This window comes from Acanthochromis polyacanthus, chromosome 12 (genome assembly GCF_021347895.1).
Source record: "Acanthochromis polyacanthus isolate Apoly-LR-REF ecotype Palm Island chromosome 12, KAUST_Apoly_ChrSc, whole genome shotgun sequence".
Lineage (NCBI taxonomy): Eukaryota > Metazoa > Chordata > Actinopteri > Pomacentridae > Acanthochromis > Acanthochromis polyacanthus.
Genome location: NC_067124.1, coordinates 23,803,315 through 23,822,342, shown reverse-complemented (window position 1 = coordinate 23,822,342; position 19,028 = coordinate 23,803,315). Strand labels below are relative to the sequence as shown.

General features: G+C 39.0%; 1 protein-coding gene across 4 annotated transcripts in view; it reads left to right on the top strand.

Moving 5' to 3' along the window:
* Positions 1-19,028, top strand: part of bmper (BMP binding endothelial regulator) — a 42,983-nt gene that overhangs the window by 13,119 nt on the left and 10,836 nt on the right. For all 4 annotated transcript variants that reach the window (XM_051956348.1, XM_051956350.1, XM_051956347.1 and 1 more), the window contains 7 exons: positions 10,602-10,701; positions 15,521-15,603; positions 16,010-16,100; positions 17,460-17,542; positions 18,201-18,300; positions 18,655-18,764; positions 18,858-18,992. In XM_051956348.1, the coding sequence (XP_051812308.1) occupies positions 15,526-15,603; positions 16,010-16,100; positions 17,460-17,542; positions 18,201-18,300; positions 18,655-18,764; positions 18,858-18,992 (597 nt within the window). In that variant the 5' untranslated portion in view covers positions 10,602-10,701; positions 15,521-15,525. The remainder of the gene's footprint in view (positions 1-10,601; positions 10,702-15,520; positions 15,604-16,009; positions 16,101-17,459; positions 17,543-18,200; positions 18,301-18,654; positions 18,765-18,857; positions 18,993-19,028) is intronic.

The following is a 19,028-nucleotide window of genomic DNA, read 5'->3' as shown; positions in this document are numbered from 1 at the left end:
GTGTTTGTCCTCCACACATGCTGTATTCCTTATCTGCTTAGATACACCAAAATTTGCATTCCTGATTGGCTGCCACTGCAAAAAATGACCATATCTCCGGTCAGGAGTTTATATTGTCATTCAAAGTTAGATTATATTGTACGTCACCATAGCAACAATACTGATTCTTTACACTTAAAGGAGAAGTTTGTCACAGTCTTGCTGCTAGTTAGATAAGAAGCTTGATATTGGTCCTACGTTGGTATTGTAAATATGCAGCCGCAGTAGCAGCTAGTGACTTAGCTTAGCGTAAAGACTGACATCAGCTAGCCTGAGTCTGTTACAAATTTCATCAAATTTGAACCAAACTCTTGCAAATGTCACAAAAACATAAAAATGTGAATTAGGTTGGTTTGTATTAACTGCTTTAAAGCGAATAGATGAGGCAGCGTGGTGTCATCAGAAGGTACACTAAAAAACCTCAAAGTAGAAGGGAAAAAGCAAAACTTTGGCCATCTATGAGAGGATAATGAAGAGATGTCTTGAAGAATTATTATCAAAGAGAAAGATTGTCATTATTCCTTTACGTCAGCTGCTATTGGCCATGTTTCATGTTATCTCGAGGTGAAGACCACGATGAGCTTTATGTCAGAACTTATTCGAAGAAGTTGTTTCCGTCATCCGTTATGCGCATGAACTGTTTTTGAAGAAGTTAAAAATATATGCAAATAAATAAAGCAAATTTACAAAAATTCATTTGGGAAAGTTGGAAAATTTTTCACAAATGTGCCATTTGCATGACCTCTTTCTGATGTAACACTTCAAAATGCACATAAAAATACATTTTGGAGCCACAATTCACCTACAGACACCTGTAAACTTATCAGCATAATATATGCTTTTTTTTATTTGTTTGTTTTTCATACCAAATTTGAAGTCGAAAAAACAAACATTGTAGTTTTATGTGATTTTATGTGCTGGATTATGTTTTGTGACTTTATGGACTCTTGTTCTCATTGTGTTTCCTGGACACACATTTTAGTAGTGTGATTCTTCAAGAGAGCTTATTTCCTCAAACTATTTTGTAAAGGTTGGCTATGCTTGGAACAAAGCAAAGGTTGTTTAAAATGTTGTCCTGTGTCACCCTACTGATGTATTTTGCATGTTTTGTAGTCCCAGTGCAATGAATCATACAATTTCAAAGCAGCCGTTGTGTCGCTCATGCAAAAACAGTTTTAGACCTTGAGGGTGATCTTCAGACCAGACTTGTACGTTTGCATATCTGGCGTCTTTTAGTAAAATCTGCAAGACTGTCATGTGGTCTCTCTTGGAAAGTTACAAAAAAAGTTGGACGTAGATCTTCCATAGTCAGAAAGTGGGTTTCTATTACACAGATCTCAGGGATTACATCCATATTGAACAGCTACTGTTCAGTTGTTCCACTGGCTTCTGATTGGCTGCTCTAAGGCTCCCCTCTGCCTGAAGAGTGACTGAGCCGTCCTCTGTGTTATCGGGCAGACATCAGCCAAAGCCCTGCTGAATGCTATCAGTCATCAGCAGGCAATGGCCGCCCTTTCATCTCTGCTTTAACCCCCCTGCACACACACATCACCCCCACCCTGCATACACACACTCATAACTCTACGTACATCCAGCCTTTATTGAATTTGGCCTTTGTTTATCTCATAAAACATTTTCTTACCCCACATATGTGGCTTTTATTTGCCTCGGAACACAAATTCACATCAATCAGATGTCGTATCTTTTACCTGGTACATTTTACGTTTCATTAGTCTTTCTGGCAAACAGTTCTTCTGTTACATGACGCAAATCCACAGATAATCACTCTGTTTCTCTATTTTTTTGGACAGATTTAACCTGCTTTTTTCTTATGATTACAAGTATATTAGCTGAAATGTGAGAGCAAAGCACATTTTAAATTTAAATAAGAGCTAAAATGTATCCAGGTGAAGTTTGGTTTTACTAAATATTTGTTGGAGAAACTAGTCAAAGTTTAACCATTTGCTGCCATTATTTGCAGCATCGTGTTCTGATTTTAGTATTTTTCTGTCTGTTTTCTATTCTGGGCCAGGAGATCATGGTTGGCTCTTAATTCTGGTGAATAATTTCCTCTTGCAGCAGGGCATAAAGCAATTTTTTTGACATGTGGTTCCATATATTTCAGTCTAAATTCAAGCGTCAACCAGTTTCTTTATGTAAACTGAATATTTTTCAGTGACTGAGCCTTACGTGAGCTTGACCCCAACATATCCTCAGTCCTGCACTTCCAGAAAGAGTCCAGTGTCACTGTGCTGTGTTTTGGGGGGTTGGGGAACCGTCAGGGCTCCAGTCTCACTCATACATGGAAGAGTAAAGGAAGGAGGAGGGGGTCGAATCCCTAGCTGGTCCAGAGTACCTGCTAATGGCCCTGTGGGTATGGACACACACATGTATGCACACACAGAAGATCCTTTGTGTGTGTCCGGGTGAGGCACGGCGCTGTAATGGGGCCAGGAGTGGATGTGGCTGACAGACTGACTGACAGGCAGGTCGCCATGACGATCCGTTATCTGGGAAGGAGTCAGTCCATCTCCGTCACGCTCTTCATCGTGCTCGTCTATCTGTCTGTCCATCTCCGTGTCCTTTTCCACTCTCTCATCGGCTCTTCCTCCCCTCCTGCACCCTCAGATTGGCTCCTGCTTTTTTTTCCACTCCATCACTTGTTAAGTTTTCCCTCTCATCCACCAAAACTTTAAATGTCGGCTGTTTTTCTTTCTTATTTTCTTAGCATCTTGTGGGAGCAAGATTTGGAATTAGATTTCGGTCCAAAGCCAGGCGAAATTTTGGACATATTGTTTTTGGAGGACGTTTGACTTTTGCTGGGTTCTGCTTGTTGTTTTGATCACACTTAAAGACAACTGATAAAAGATATTTGGTAACAATCAGAGACATCCTGGATGACCTTCTCACCACAGAGAATCAACTCTGCTGAAAACATAACATCGAGAGCACCTGGGTTCTCTGATATTGTGTCAGTTCAGGACTTCAGCATCATTTTTCCGAAATCTTTGTCCAAAGCAACCAAACCTGCAGTCTTACATACATAGAGTGGCAATGTTCAGTGCAGGAATTAATCTTTACTTGATGTAGCTTAAGTGATATTCATTTCACTGATTAGAGTTTGCATCCTTGAACAGATCTGACCCCAACTATACCGTAACTGCACTTTATTTATAGAAAGAATTGTAAAAAAGGATTTTTTTTTAAAAAACGGGTGATATTGACGATTTTGCACCCAAACCTATGCTTATGCTGTTGCTTTTGCAACAACGATGTAACTATGACACAAATTAGTATCCGTGTGATCCCAATCAAAACAGAATAAAATTAGACTTCATATTTTGTGCTGTACATGTTAATGTGAGAAGGAAAATAAATGTCAAATCACAGCTTAGTACAAATACTACTTTCTATAAAGATGAAAGTCAATGCAAAGATGATTTCTAGCTTGATTTTCCCTAAAAAGTAGTGGAGAAGTGGTTGCTTGGATGGACTCAAACCAAGTTGTTCTTCATATTTAAGTAAATTCAGATCAACATGATGCAAAAAGAGAAATCAGACATTTACTTGGCTTGGCTCATCTTATATATTGAGTTTTATAGCAGAAGAAGCCTCTACTTCTTTCCTCTAACATTATAAGTGCCAACATTCAGGAAGTCAGAGGTCAGAAGTTGCAGCGGCCCCTTAATTGATCAAACAAACATTCCAGTTGAGTTGCGTGTAGAGATTGTGGGTGAGGAGTTTTACAGTCAGTAGCTGTGATCGATCTCAGAGGAAGGTCAAAGGTGATTTTCTGTCAGTGTCTCCACTCAAACAGGAGCTGATCAATACAGGAGGGGCGAGGTTTTACCTGACAACCACCTGATACTGCTGAACCAACACCAACTCTGTTATGTTGCAGTTTAGTTCATTTCCTACTGCATATTTAAATATAACATTTAAAATAAGCAATGATGCCACATTTCAGCTGTGCTTTAAAATAAAGGAAGATGGTGAATTGAGGTAGTGACAAGACATGAAAGGTGATCAGAGAGGCAGGAGACAGAAAAGAGTCAATGGAAGAGAGCTAAGGAGAAGCAAACTATCAGAGTCAAAATTCCAATATCAAAGTCCAACAGATACAATGAAAAGCTTCAGTTAAAGGAGCTTTGGAATAGAATCCAATATTTTCAGTGTTATTGTGGCTCTGATGCCAGGACGGTCTTCATGAGAGAAACACAAACCCACTTCTAAACGACAAGATTAATTCATCAGATGATGAACACAATATGCATCTGCAAAGAGAAAATACATTTTTATAATGTATCAAAGACAAATGCAAATTATTTACAGCTTCTATTTTATCCAGTGTGAGAATTTGTTACTTTTCTCAGATTTACATAATTGTAAATCAAACATTCTTTACTTTAAACTGTTGGCTAAACAAAACAAGTAACACAAAGACCTTCTGTTCATTTCTTGAGGCTTTTAATGCTTTTTCCTTACTGATATCAGAAACATCTTACAAAACGAAAATGTCATTTTGCAGGTCCCGCTTTGGATTTTTCTTCACAATTGTGAATCCATGACTGTGTATAATTATTTTTAAGGCCACTGTAGTACAAGAGTGTTTACAGGATTTCTAAAATAACACTGTGTGGTCAAACCTGTATAAGTTTTTTTAAAATGCTAACTGAGATAAGAAATATGACGCACAAAGCAGTGATGGAATGGTGCAGCGAGTAAAAGTCTTGTGTTTGACTACACCATTCACTTTATACAGCAGCTACTTAAATGGAAATTAAAGTGCAACACTCGAGATTAAGGAGTTGAGGTGTTTTTTCTTTTTCTTTTTGTTTGATCGGTAAGACGACATCTTGCTCAAAGACATTCAGGACACCTCACCGTCATGCCACCCGCCTTGAACTACTTGTGACTTTGCTTTCAGGAAAATAAACCTAGAAGCATCTCTGTCATGTTCTGCTACCTCATGTCAGCAAAGGCAAGTTGTGGAAGCAGTTTTGGAAACCACTTCTCATCTGCGTCTTTCTCCGCCCATCTCGTCCCTAAGCTACCGTGGCTCCTGCTCTCCGGTAGGGGGTCACGACCTGTATGTTTTGGAGGAAGGGTGAAAGATGAAAGGTCACAGTGGCAAAGGGGCGTTTAGGCCTGAAAGGTTGGGAGAAGCGAGAATCCAAGGGCTTAAGTGGGCCTTTAGCTGTTCTGTGCTGACACAACCTGATCTCTCTGTTCCGCGCAGTCCAGTGGATGGTGGTGATGTTTAGGACAGTGCAGGTTGTGAATTTTGAGCTGGAGGCTGGAAAGGTAAAAAGAAAGAGAGCGGGAGAAATGATAGGAGACACATGAAGAGCAGATGATGGATGTGAGTTGATGATAAAGAAGACTGAAGAATTAAAGCTGGTGAGAAGCAGTGAACATTGTCGCCTCCTAGTGGCAGAACAACTCTACTGGCTCACAGATGAGAAATTTTTATCCATTCAAGTCAGAGAAAAGATCATTTAATGGCAATAAACCCGTTAAAAACTGAGATGCACGATGTTTAATTCTCTGTCAATCATTTAATCAACAATTTGGACTTAAAACAATAATTAAAACTGCCACCATGAGGTTGTTTTCACTGTCCAATAATGTGATGAGCAGCAAATAACATTAGTTAACATCAATAAATGCTTCAGGTCAGTAAAATGCTAAAAAAAAAAAAAAAAAAAAAAAAGCATCAGACAGTAAAGGCTGTCATGATTTTTTTAAATACTATCTTTAGTTGAACAATTTGAGTTAGATATGTCTAACATCATTCCTACATAAAACATTTGCTTTGGTTGGATGTAGGCCTTTTGTACTCTGAGACAACGTGCGTGTTTTTCTTTAATACTCTTACTGAAGTTGACCATAACCTTCACTAATCACGTTAGCAAATGAGTGAGTTAAAGTAATTGATTTTAAAAATGCCATCAGTACACTTTGGTTCCACTTTTTTTTCCTTCGATGACAGTCAGATATTTTTCAGATTCAGCTTTTATGTCACTGAAAAATGGAAACTTTACTCATCCAAAATCCAGTGTTCATACATAGCCTTGGTTGTATGATTGAAGTGTGTTCTGTTTGCCTATGATGAGAAGAAAGAGCAGGATATGAGAGTAAGTCTGACACGTGTTATCGAAATATGCAAATTAACTATCAGCAAGATTCCTGCAGAAAAAGAAAAGAAAAAAGAATGCGGTCCATCTTTAACAACCCAATTTTGCATGACTAAAAGAAAGGAAAAAATGTGTTCAGTCATCTCAGGAGACTTTAAATGCTACGCTGAAACCCGTGCAATATCAAAGAGACAAATCTAATGATTCCCAGGAGACCAGACTACTGTGAAATAAAACTAAGGCATAGTTTGTAAGAAGGTTTTATAGGAAAAATATATTCAGTGTAGTTTAGTTTAAGTGGAATTCCTTGTACCGCCATACGGTAGCATATCACAGACACACAAACATAAAACCATTATCACACTCACGTTCTCTTTGTCCGGCACACACTCTTATGAACATACCAATGCTTTATCCCTGTCCAAGTGAGTGTGTGTGTGTGTGTGTGTGTGTGTGTGTGTGTGTGTGTGTGTGTGTGTGTGTGTGTGTGTGTGTGTGTGTGTGTGTGTGTGTGTGTGTGTGTGTGTGTGTGTGTGTGTGTGTGTGTTGGGGGAGTGTCTCTTTCTGCCACAGACAGTCGTCCAGTCAACCAGCTTTGGTGCCGTGGTGGTATGTCGAGTGTTTATAAGGCGTGGTGACCCGTGGTGACCTCTGACCCCGAGACAACGAGGTTACTGGTGGAGGGGGTCACATGTACGAACACCACTTTGAGCTAATGGAGAACAGGAGAGGGAGGAGAGAGAAGGACATGACCTTGGAGACTTTCTGACCAAATTGTGCCAGGGACTTTAAACTACCGTTCTAATGTGTTTTAGCCAATTTAGTGCAGATCACGTTTATTTTGCACGACATCAGGCCTTTCCCTTTATATTGCCTATGCACAGAAATGATTCAACTAACCTATTCCACCACTGAATGAAATGCATGAACAATTACAAAAAAAAAACAAAAAAAAACTGGTGAAGTTGCAAACATCATTTTAATGGATTTGGCTGACATGACATCACAAATATCAACTTAATATTGTGTGTCATTCAAAGTCAAATTTCTGTACGTTCATTTAAAGCTAAATTCAAGCCAAGAAACTTAATGATATTGCCTGGATAACTTAAGCTTTCTTCACATGAGCTTTAGAATTTAAAGTCTGCTCCCCTATGACAACATGTCGAGGCAATTTCAGACAGTTAGGGCTGCTAATTAAAAATACCTTTGATTATAGAGGAATGCTACTCATAATTCCTCTAGCTCACTGTAGTATGTAATTTCATTAGAAGTTGTTATAGCTCAGAAAGATTGATGCAAACTGTATGCAAAAGCTGACATTCTCTTGTTTATATGCATGCAAAACCACATGATTTCATCTGGAGGACTTTTGCACAATTCAGGCCTTACTTAAGAAGATCTAGATGTTCCATTCCAAAACAGCATCCACTTACTTGAATAAAACTGTCATTTGAGCCAAGAAACATTTTGTAGCTTCCAGGTTTGCTTCTTTACACAATTAGTGCTTTCCACCAGTTTTCTAGCCCATTTGATTTGATGTTGTCGTTGCAACGTTGCAAATAACCACAAGTAAAAACAGCTGTAGGCTGAGCACCAGCACCATATCCAGCTGTCTTAATGCATCCCTTACTGCACTCCAAATAGCATTTTTCCTCCTTTTACTTTTAGTAACTACTGCAGCTGCCCTTATAAAGTATGTCCTGTTGCATGCAGCATGCATACAGTTGAGACATACTGCTCATGTGCTGAGCTTTGACCATCTTGCCGATATATCTGTCGCAGAGGATTTTTGGCTAGAATGGCCAGAAATTCATGCTTGCTGCTGTGAATATAGGACGAAATCCTGGTTTCCACATATTCCATTTGACATGCTGTATCATTTTGGTAGTATGGATAATGGGATGGAATCTGTGCAGTTTTAAGAACCAACCAACAGATTTGATTTACTCCAAAGAATGGAATGGAAGCTAATGTTGTCCTGTAACAGCAAACCTGCTGGAATATGTGTGTTGCTTCTGTGGCTTCATTTCATATTAACATCCAGTCTCTTGTTGTGCTCCTCATTGTCCCACGGTGCGATCAAACAGGTGTCCTTTTATTTTTGATTCATTGTTTAAGACTTGGTGTGTTTTAGTCTCCCAGATGACATTTTACATTCTTAGACTAATGCAGATCAACATCATCAAGTGTCACTTGATGCTCCAATAGGCTGCATCAACTTCATTCACATTTGTGGTGCTTCAACTGAAGTCAACAATTAAGTATAACACACCAATCAGGTCAATTCCAAGTTTTTTTGGTTTTTTTTATTGTTACTGCCTATTTCGAGCTGCTTACAAGTTCATCTCAAGATTTAAAATCGATTCACTTTGACAGATGTTTTGCATGGGCTGTGGCTGCACCTGTTACTCAAGATGGAAATGCAGATAACAACTCGTCCATTGTTGCATTTGCCAGTTCCACAACATGTTGTGGCTTCTGTGCTGTTTATTTGGACAGACTCATGCCTCTGTGGTCTGGATTGTAAACAGGGTTAAGATTGAATGATGCTGCAGGCAATCAATCCTGTGGGTGGAAAAGCCCAAAAATGTGGAACACCTCCAAGATCTAATGTGGTTGGACACATCACATATTGACTAAGACTGGGAGGTTAAGTTAGATTTTGGATGAATATTCTCAAAAAAAAGTTATTCAGCCTAATGCAGCCTCCAGTCATTATTGTACTGTCCAATCAGCTTTTTTCAGAATATCAACCCTGACATGTAATTTTCTTTTGGCCTTTGTCTCTTTTCTTTCCTCTTTTTCCCCATCTTCCGTATTGCTTATTTTACTTCCTCTGTCCCGTCTTTCAATCTTAGTTCTTCTCCTCCCTCCTCTGCTGTCATGACATCATCTGTCCTCTGTGTGGTTGGGGTTTAGTTGGAGCACTGCTGCTATATTAAACTACCCTGCTTTATTTTCGCCCTCCTTTGATCCGTCCTCGTTAGGGCCGCCTGCCGCAGTGCCACAGGGCCACGGGACCTGCCAGCCTCCACTTTATAAACCCTCACAGTGTGTAAAATAAAAGCATGTGGATAAAATCAGCAGTAAAAGCTGGGTGTGAAAGTCGAGTGAATTAAACAAGCGCAGATCGGGTCCAGTCCCACGGTGCAGTTAGCGGTGATGACGGCTACAGTGTGCTGAGTTTCCGAAGGTGACAGGAGGGTTGTTGAGTTGGTGTGAAAATTCACAGCTACACTGTGAGGACTGAGTCACTTTTTTCATTCCCAAACCCAAGCTGCAAACTTGTGATGAAGTTGATAGCAGCACGCAGAGGTGGTATATCAGGCGAAAAGTGGTCATAAACTGCAAAACATTTAGTCCAATTTTTGTGATTTTTAAGCCAAGCTAGCAGCTACATGGATGGCAATGTTGATCTGCCTGCCCAGACTGAAATATCACAGCAACTATTAGATGGATTATCACAAGAGTTCTCCCTGACATTTATTCTCTTTTACTTTTCGTCAAGAGTCATCAGTTTTAATCTAACTAGTACTTTGTGTTTGACGATTAGTGTGACCTCAGACTTTTATTCTGCTTAAAGAATAACACTGTTGGGATTCATTCAAAATTAGAGTCACACTGACCCAGCGTGTCTACCACAGCATCCTGCAGCGACATGCCATGCCATCCGGTTAACACCACTTAAATCCTGTGTTCTTGGATTATTTTTTTTGTCTAGTTCTGGTTTGTGCCCTCTCACCTGCTTGATGTTTCTATTGTTTGCCTCATCGACTGTCTTCACTACTCTGACCACAAGTTTGATAGTTAAGATTTGGACTCCTACCTGCCCCCTGTGTCCTGCATTTGGAGTTTCTCTTCCCTTTAAAAAAAAAAAAAAAGTCACACCAAAAGTGTTGGCAGGCTAGATACATTTTTGGTTTCTTCCTCTTCATGAGATTTTTGATAGTGTGTTTCACTGTGTTCACATCACCAGTCAAGATACTTATATGATTGCAGAGTTGGTTGTGTGAGAAGCTGATTGACTTGAGATTCAATAAATCTGAGGCTGATTATCTTGCAGGCTTCGACTGATGTGCTAAAGCAGATATTTTGGGGCTTTTAGGAAAACTCCAATGTCCCGATGACATCTGGATTTGACTAAAATCTATTCACTCTCTTTTTTTCATGTGAACTTATACATAACCTGAATCTTAAACAAAAATATAAGTTCCCTTGTTGTGCTTGATTAATTTTTGAATTTGTAAGCACTTTAAGATTGGATAATTTTTCCGTTTTTACAGGGGGAAGTGACATGCAGATAAAAAAGATGACAAAAAAATGAACTAGAAGTACAGAAAAAAATAGGTAGATTTTGCAAATTATAGAAAAAAATGACACTTACAGATGAACTCTCTCTTCTTATTTCTGTCACTCCTGCAGGATGGAAAAGCAGACTGTAAACAGGAGAAATGTCCACTGGTCTCTGAAGACTGTGCTCTGGTGGTGAAACAGACCGGAGCCTGCTGCGAGAGGTGTAAAGGTAAGACAGACAGGTGGACAGAAGGACAGAGCCAGGATACTGGACGCCTGTGCTGGTTTGATTTTATGGCTCTGCACTGGTGGCAGCTGTGGATGGAGGCATTTATGATTCTGGGTCTGTCCCATTTTCATAAACGCGGCATCTTAGGGACAATAAACTGAGGTCACTGTGGCCTCACAAAACACATTTTTGCCTATAACTCAAGAGTCATATGACAAAATGTTGCACAAATATTTAATTGGATAAAAATGATGACGTAATGACATTTAGCATCCAAAAGTGCCAACTTCACTGTAGACGTTGTTGTGTATTAAAGATGTGTGTGAAGTATCCATGAATTTGTGACCTATTGTTGCAACATCTGTCTACTGTCATGAATTCAGCTTTAGGTTCCAAAGTGTATAAGCACATGCAAGTGATTTAAGTCTGTTTTTTGTTTCTCTCAATGAACCTCCACGCTTCAAAGTCTTCCCGACATACACCAGTCTGGACATACATAAACTGCAAATTGACTTTTTTTTTTTTTGGTGGAGGCAGACAATGATGAGGCGGTAAATCTAGTTTGATCATAGTGTTATAATATAGCAGCAGTGATAATGATAGGTTTATTGTACCTGCAGCTGCACTACACTAATGGGAGACCGTAATGGCACAGAAACAAAGAGATGCTAACCAGAGTCTCTCAACACACACAGACCCTTTGGGAACCACTTTAACGCACTGTATCTAAACAGCCAGGCCTAAATATGACCTGTGGGAGTAAAGCTATAGTATTTATCTCACGTGCAGGCACATACACACAACAGCAGTGTGTGGAGACAGTGTGGCTGCTGAAGGGGTTCACCGTTGGGTTTATAGGCCACAGACATACAGCTGCTTTTATGAGCTAGAAACTCCTCACTATACCTTAATCTCTCAGATCCTCATCTACTTCCTTGTCTGCGGCAGGTTTTAGGCACCGTTACACATGTGAGGTTAACCCTAAATCCTCATGAGCAACTTTACAATTAGCATTGTCCTTGTAAAACTGTCCACTCTTAAGCTAAATCCAGAACAGATAACACTTATTGGGCATGTTTATGGCAATAACAATGCAGAAATCCATTTATCTTGATATCTTTTGTCTATTTTTCATATATATAGGTGCTCCTGCATCTCCCTAATATTTGCAATTCAATGGAAACGTGTCTGCAGGTTAAATCAGCCTGCAACATGTGGGAATAATCCAAATCTAACTTTAACTGAACACCATGAAAACCATAAATGTATGCAGCTTATTCGATTCAAAGCCTTAATTTCATTGTATTCGTTGCTCCTTTATCGAAACTCTGATTTGAATTGGGCATCATCCATTTGGACATTCAGTGACTAACTACTGTGGCTGCTTATGATAGGCTGAGACCTCTGTCAATCAAGCGGGACCTCATTTTCATCCTTATAGAACAATTTCAGTAATTTTATAAAAAGTCTTCAGGTTGTCATTTGGTTCCGTTTATTTCTGCAGTGCATTCAAATCAGTTATCAGGCTCTAGAAACTGGGGACCTCAAGTTTACTTCACTTTTGCTCAGTGAAGATGATAATTTAGGTCAAGTGCTGCTTTTAGAAGTCTCAGTAATAGCTAGCTTCATATTCACTGTGATAGATTACATCACTTGGAAAGCATGAGTTCTTAATGAAGGAAGATTAGAAACCAAAATCAGCAAAAAAGGAAGCAAAAGTCACTCTCTTTAGACTGTAGTTCATTTTAAAGAAATTTTTTTTTCATATAGCAACATATAGATTTGTCTGTAGATGTCTTTTAGATTGTGTTACTGTATCTTAGGTCACTTTTGTATTGGGTTCTACCCTCAAACCATGAATAAACCAAACAGTGAAGCGCCCCAAAATAGTCTTCACTTTGGAGGATGTTATCGCTCTTTCTGTGCTCACAAAGCCATGTAGCTCTACGGAATTATTAAAACACACACCAACACAACTCTGAGCTCTCTATAAGGGGCGCGGTTCTTTTGTTTGCGGTTCGCCGTTTTACGATGCAGCACTTCGTTAAGAGAGGTGGAACATGCTCAGCTAGGACAGGGAAAGCCCCACGGCAGCCAGTGTTAGTTTTCTATTGTGTGGTTGACTTTTGGTTGCCGTGACCAACTTTAGGACCCCTTAGTGTCTTTGCTTTGGAAAACGCAGCAACTCCTGCATGTCATATTGCTGTTTTCTCACTTTTATGAAATCATACACACAGTTAAAGAAAATCTCAGCCACATTGCATCAGTTTATTGGAAGCAGTTTACTCTTAAAGTGGCTTAATTAACCACTTTATATTTGCAGCAGTGTAGCAGAGGGTCATTCAAAATGGCATAATACACTTATTTTTGAAAAATGGCATAATCTGAGCATCTAACTTTTTTTTTTTAAAAAAAGTCTGTATTCAGTGATTTTTCCTCAATATCAAGATGTAATGCATCTTGAGATATTGAGCACCTATAAATCTACAAAAGTAAGTATTTTTTGTTGGAATAAGAACAAAAAAGCATGCTACTCTGCTTCTCCTGATCTGAGCAAACAACCCCAGATTTTTGTTTCAACAATGTTACATCCTGGTTGATTTGGAGAAGTATGTAGCGTTGTCTTTTTGTAAGAGCCCTCCCATTTAAAACAAATGAGAAAAAGGCATACAAGACCCTATCACTTGTAGTAAGAAGCTTGATGAGAAAATAGTTTTTATCGCCTTTATATATTTTCCTTGAGTGAGACTTTCCTCTATCTCCTCGTTAAGTGCTCTGTTGGTCCAGGGGTTAAAATATCTACTTTCTAAAGGCATGAACAACCCCAAAAGTCTTTGGAAAGTGCTTTTTTGTTTTGCACAACTAGTGTTAAGAGCAGAATAGACCAGCGATACTCCCAGAATCCTTTCAGATACTTTTGAACACACAATACTGACATAAAACTGTATTTTTCTTTTTCTCTGGACCTACACACATTTTCAATATATCCCTCGCTGGGCAGAGACCTTCAACCAACTAGAAGAAAGATGATGCGTTGTCATATTAGTCTGCATCAGTGAGTGTATGAGCAGGATATGAGTCTCTGTAGGTTCTCTTGCTATCTAATCTGATCTTTTTTTTTCTAAAATACCCTATGTCCTCCTGCAGCAGTGATCCAGCATCAGAGGGTTTGGTTTACACAGAGGAAAGTAGATCAATGGCTGTGATCAAGTTTCATTGTATGGAAAGTTAAACATTGATCTGAGACCACTTACTGTAAATGGGATGAAATGAATAGGCTATTCATTTAGCGTGGAGTGGACGGCGGTTGACAGCTCGGTGGGTGTGAGTTACTGAACAGCTGCTACATCCCAACGAGTTTTTCTAGAAGTGTCTCTATATGAGAGAATGAGGTGAAGATTAGAGCTGATTTCTATCACCGAATTTTGTCAAATGTATGTGGAAAAAGGGTTTATGACACCGCAAGACTTTATTAATTCCAGAGTAGGGAAATTTGCATTGTTACAGGAGGAGGGGGACAGCAAAGATTTGACAGATAATAAATATACATAAATACTGGTTCAGATTGTCTACATTCCTCTAGATGAAAAAACATTAAGAATAAAACAGTCCTTTATTTCTCCCCACGCCAGGGGAAATTCACATTGTTACAGCAGCTTATGTAGCAATAAAATAATAATAAATTAGTCATAATATTTACAATATGTACAGGGATGAGAAATGAGAATGAAACAGTGCAGTATTGACACATTGTAAATAATACAATATAAAGTGGCTTGAAAAAATAAGTTTAAAAAGTGCAAACATCTTGTACGTCACACATATTGCACAGATTCTTTCATGAGTACAAATACTAATAAAGATGCATTAATATTGCACAGATTGTATCTACGTATATTGCACTTGTCCATACAGAGTTTGGAAATTTATAAAATAATCATATTTCACAGCTTTGGACATCCACATCATGGAATCAGATATGATTCCTTCCAGTTTTGCAGCCTTTGAGTTTGATTTGATTCATCGAAACAAGGACTTAATTTGCAGCTTCAATATCTGACAAACACAAGACCGTCTTGCAAGCCACACACAATCCTGTTGCTACAAGTCCTGAATTATCAGGTGTTAAATCTTCAGGTAAGTATTAGGATTTCAAATGTCTCAGTGAGACAAAAATTATGTGGAAAGTCACCTAAAGCTTCTGTACCAGATGTTTTTAATCAATTGCGTCAACTTTGAACAAACTTAGACCACAATTTATTACCCTCCAAATGTTCTAAACACATGAAAAGACATCGTTTTCCAGTGCTGTTGTCATAAATTTGCTGAGCACTTTTCTCTCGCATTTTCTTTTGAAACATTGTTTTTAGCTTGTCAATTGGCACGAATCATTAAAAAACATACAAGTAGTTGTATAAAATGCTAAATATTATATTTCCCAAGAGTTTCCCAAATGTAAAAGTTCTTCCAGTAGAATGTGATTCAACAAAACTCCCAGGTAATTCAGGAAATTAAACCAATAGTGTATTAAAAACATTCAGGTGTGAAATGGTCTTTGAATGTTAGCCTTTAATAACTGGCAACAAAGCATGATTATACTTCAGTTGCTCAAGAAAAACAATTTGTTTGCAGTCGCAGGCTTTTAAAAATGCAGAGTTTGTATAGACTCTGCTGAAAATGCAACATCCTCATAATTTAGACCCCAATTTCTTCTCTAGAAACACAGGTAGAGGAGCGGAGTTCATCAAAAGGTTTTTGTTCTGCCAAGAAAACTAATTTCACTGCATTGTTTAACTGTCTTTCTCTTCCCCTTTCTCAGGTTGCATGCTCGATGGACGATCCTACAACAGCTCAGAGTCCTGGACCAGCTCCACCAAACCCTGCATAACTAGACGCTGTCAGGTACGCGTGTGTTTGTGTGTGTGTGTGTGTCTGACCTGGCTACACTGAGAGGTGAAGCGAGCAGACGGTGTTGTTTCAGCTCAGACGTCATGCTGAAACCTCTGACCTCTGATCTGAAAAACACGGTCACGCTGTTGTTAGAGGAAGGCAGAGATACATGGACGAGTGAGGGATGAAAGGATGGATGAGAAGAACAAAGTTATTAGAGGTGAAAGGATGGAAGGAGGCTTGAATGAACGACAAGGAGAAGGGAAGAAAAGGAGGGGAATGTGGAATAAAACAACATGGAAAGGAAGGAAAGTCGGAGAGAAAGAAGAGTAGTAGGAATGAGGAGCATGAAAGTCGTATTTATCTGCTTAAAAGAAGCACAAACCGAAGTAATAATGTCCCCTTGGGGTTTTGACAGGAAGGTGTCATCACTGAGGCGGAGGTGCAGTGCGTCGTCCACTGCAAGAATCCCAAAATCCACCCAAAGAAGTGCTGCCCCACCTGCCCCAGTGAGTACAAACTTTAACGTCTCTGTGTGTAAACTCTCTGGAAATTTGTCAACTGTTATTAAGCATCAGGGTTCCTATAGTTGATCAGGAAAATATTAGTCTTTCAAAAGTAAGAAAAAAGTACTGACAGCTGTTAATGATTACAGTGAAATGGGGGGGATTTGGAATTAGCTGACGCTATCAGTCCTTGTTAGTTGTCTGCCTTTGTAGTATATGTATGTAGTACAAGAAGTAAAATAAGACGAACTCCACTGCTGGAAAACCCACCTACTTAGGAAAATCAAATAGAAAACTGAAGCCCCTTTTAGATTCATTCCTTGATGTTAATCTGACACCATTTTAACATGTTCGCGGCTTTTTTGAATGGACATCCTGGTACATACTAAGTGAACATATTAAGTTCAACCATTTACGTATCACTTTCAGCAAAGTCTGCACTGAATGTAGTCGCGTTAATGGATAGACAAGTTGATCCAATGAGCTACATGGTTTTGATAATTACCTCAATGATTAGTAAGGTTAAGTTCTGTAAATAAATATGGACAGGGATTACACAACTGCAAATATCTTCCTGTGAGACTATGAAACCACAAAATCATAAAATTGCCAAAAAATAACTTGATATGACAGAAAAATAGCTTGACTTTAGATCAGACTCTTACAGTAAAATCATATCCTGACACCTGTGATGGACCTAAAATTGAGGACTGCTGTAATATATCATCGCTTATACACTGTGACTCTGTGTGTGACACCTCACCTGTTTGAAGTGAAGAAAAGTACAGAGTGTCATTTGCTGCTAGATCTGATCAGTCTGACCCTCTTTGTTAAAAAAAAAATTGCTTTCAATTTAGGTTTAATCTTATGTTTATGAGCAGCTCCTTGGACCTTGACGTACTGTTCAATCTGCCAAAATATTATGATTTTTTTTAGCTCTCTGTGTCATTGTCAGGTACTGTTTGTTTGAATGAAGCATGAGGAATAGTATTATAGTGGCAGAATGATACAACTTTAATAGTTTGATGAAGAAAGCAAGGTTTAGAAGAACATGACTTTTTATTTCCTCAAAACATTTTACGTATTGATAGAAATCAGGTTGTATTCTTTAAAAAAAAAACACACACACTTGTATGTTGGCTTCTTCTGCTTTTAGGAGGTTTTGTGATTCTATTATAAAGCTTTTATGAGAAGCGAAAGTCTTATTTGCCAACACTGGATTTGTGTGGAACAAAATGCTGCCTTCACTTTCAGACTGCCCTCAATAAGAGCTTTATGTGAGGTTACAGATGTTTCATTCAAAAAATGTAAATGTAGGTGAACTAAACTGTAATTTGTTGCTTGCGACATCTCTCCCTGCAGGCTGTATCTTCGAGGGTCGTCTGTATAAAGAGAAGGAGGAGTTCAGTCCAGAAGGCAAACCCTGCATAAAGTGTACCTGCACTGTGAGTCCACACACACTAGTTACATTCTCACCTTTGAGCGGGAACTCTGTCCTACAAAGTAGTTAGTTCTGGAGTCTCCTGGGAGTCACAAATTTTTGGGTTGGAACAACATCCTCATTTCCTCCCGTATTCCTCCCCCCTACTCCCGTTAGACAAACAAACCCTACAGGTACGTCCATAAACACATTACAGCATTAATGTGCTGACACCTAGTTGGGGCACCCTGTAGGCTTTTTAACAAATACACACACATACAGAGCTGTCATAGTTTACCCTGCTGATTTACTGAGTTAACTGATTTACAAATGTGCAGAAATCTCTTTATTGATCTGTTATTTCCTATTCTGTCTTAAGGTCTGAAACTAATTAAAATGTTTTTTTTCTGCACATACCAGAAAAATCATACAAATTTGTGTAATGTTTTGTTGATATAAAATCAGGGATGTCCTCTTTTCCCATTTTTTTCTTTTGGTGTTGATAACGAACAACCAAATATTAACTATGCAATCAAACAAAACATGTCAAACTTGGATAATGAGGAAAATAAAGTGAATGTAAAACATGCAAGCATTATTTTATCACTTGAACACAAGGGGAATTTGCTGGAGATCAAAATGTTGAATGCGTGTTGGTTATTAAGTTGGATATTTTGTTCCAGGGAGGGCGGACTCTCTGCATGAGGGAGGTGTGTCCTGTCCTTTCCTGCCCCAACCACCTCAGCCACACCCCTCCTGGACAGTGCTGTCCCAGATGTCTCGGTAAAAAGTCCAGCAATCATTCCTCTCATCTGTCGCCTCAGTGCACAGCGATGTAAAGTCTCTATTGGAATATTTCACATAAAAATTTTCTGTGGCACCTGGGAAGAACACTGGCAAAAATGTAATGAATGTTAAAAGGCATTGTAACTCCAGGCTAATTCCTAATCATGAAAGAATCATCTCTTTTTGCTGACCTTGTATTGATTTGCATCACTTCGAATTTTCCATATAATATATGAATGTTCTGTTGAAAGGCAAAACTTTAAAATTCAACTGTAGTTAAATACAATCAAAACATTTCTGATTTTTGTACCTGTCTGTTTCTTATTTGTGACCATGTCTCCCCTCCTCCAGGTCAGAGGAAGGTGTTTGATCTGTCTTTAGGAAGCTGTCTGTTCCACAGTGAGGTCTATGAGAATGGTACCTGCTTCATACATGACAACTGCACCACCTGCACCTGCAAGGTACCCGCTTGGATACCAAACTATTTATTCCACCATTCCTTTATAGAGATTCTTCAATCTAATTTGTTTCGGCCATGCTCTTCTTCCTTCCAGGATTCCACGGTGGTGTGCAAGAAACGGTGCTCACGGCCGGGAAGTTGCCAGGGCAACCAGTGCTGTGATGAGTGTCTGTCCTATGTGAAAGTGGAGGAAGTTAAATACTGCAGAGTGCGGAACAAGATCTACAGGGTGAGAAAGCAGGACGGATGGATGGATGGATGTACA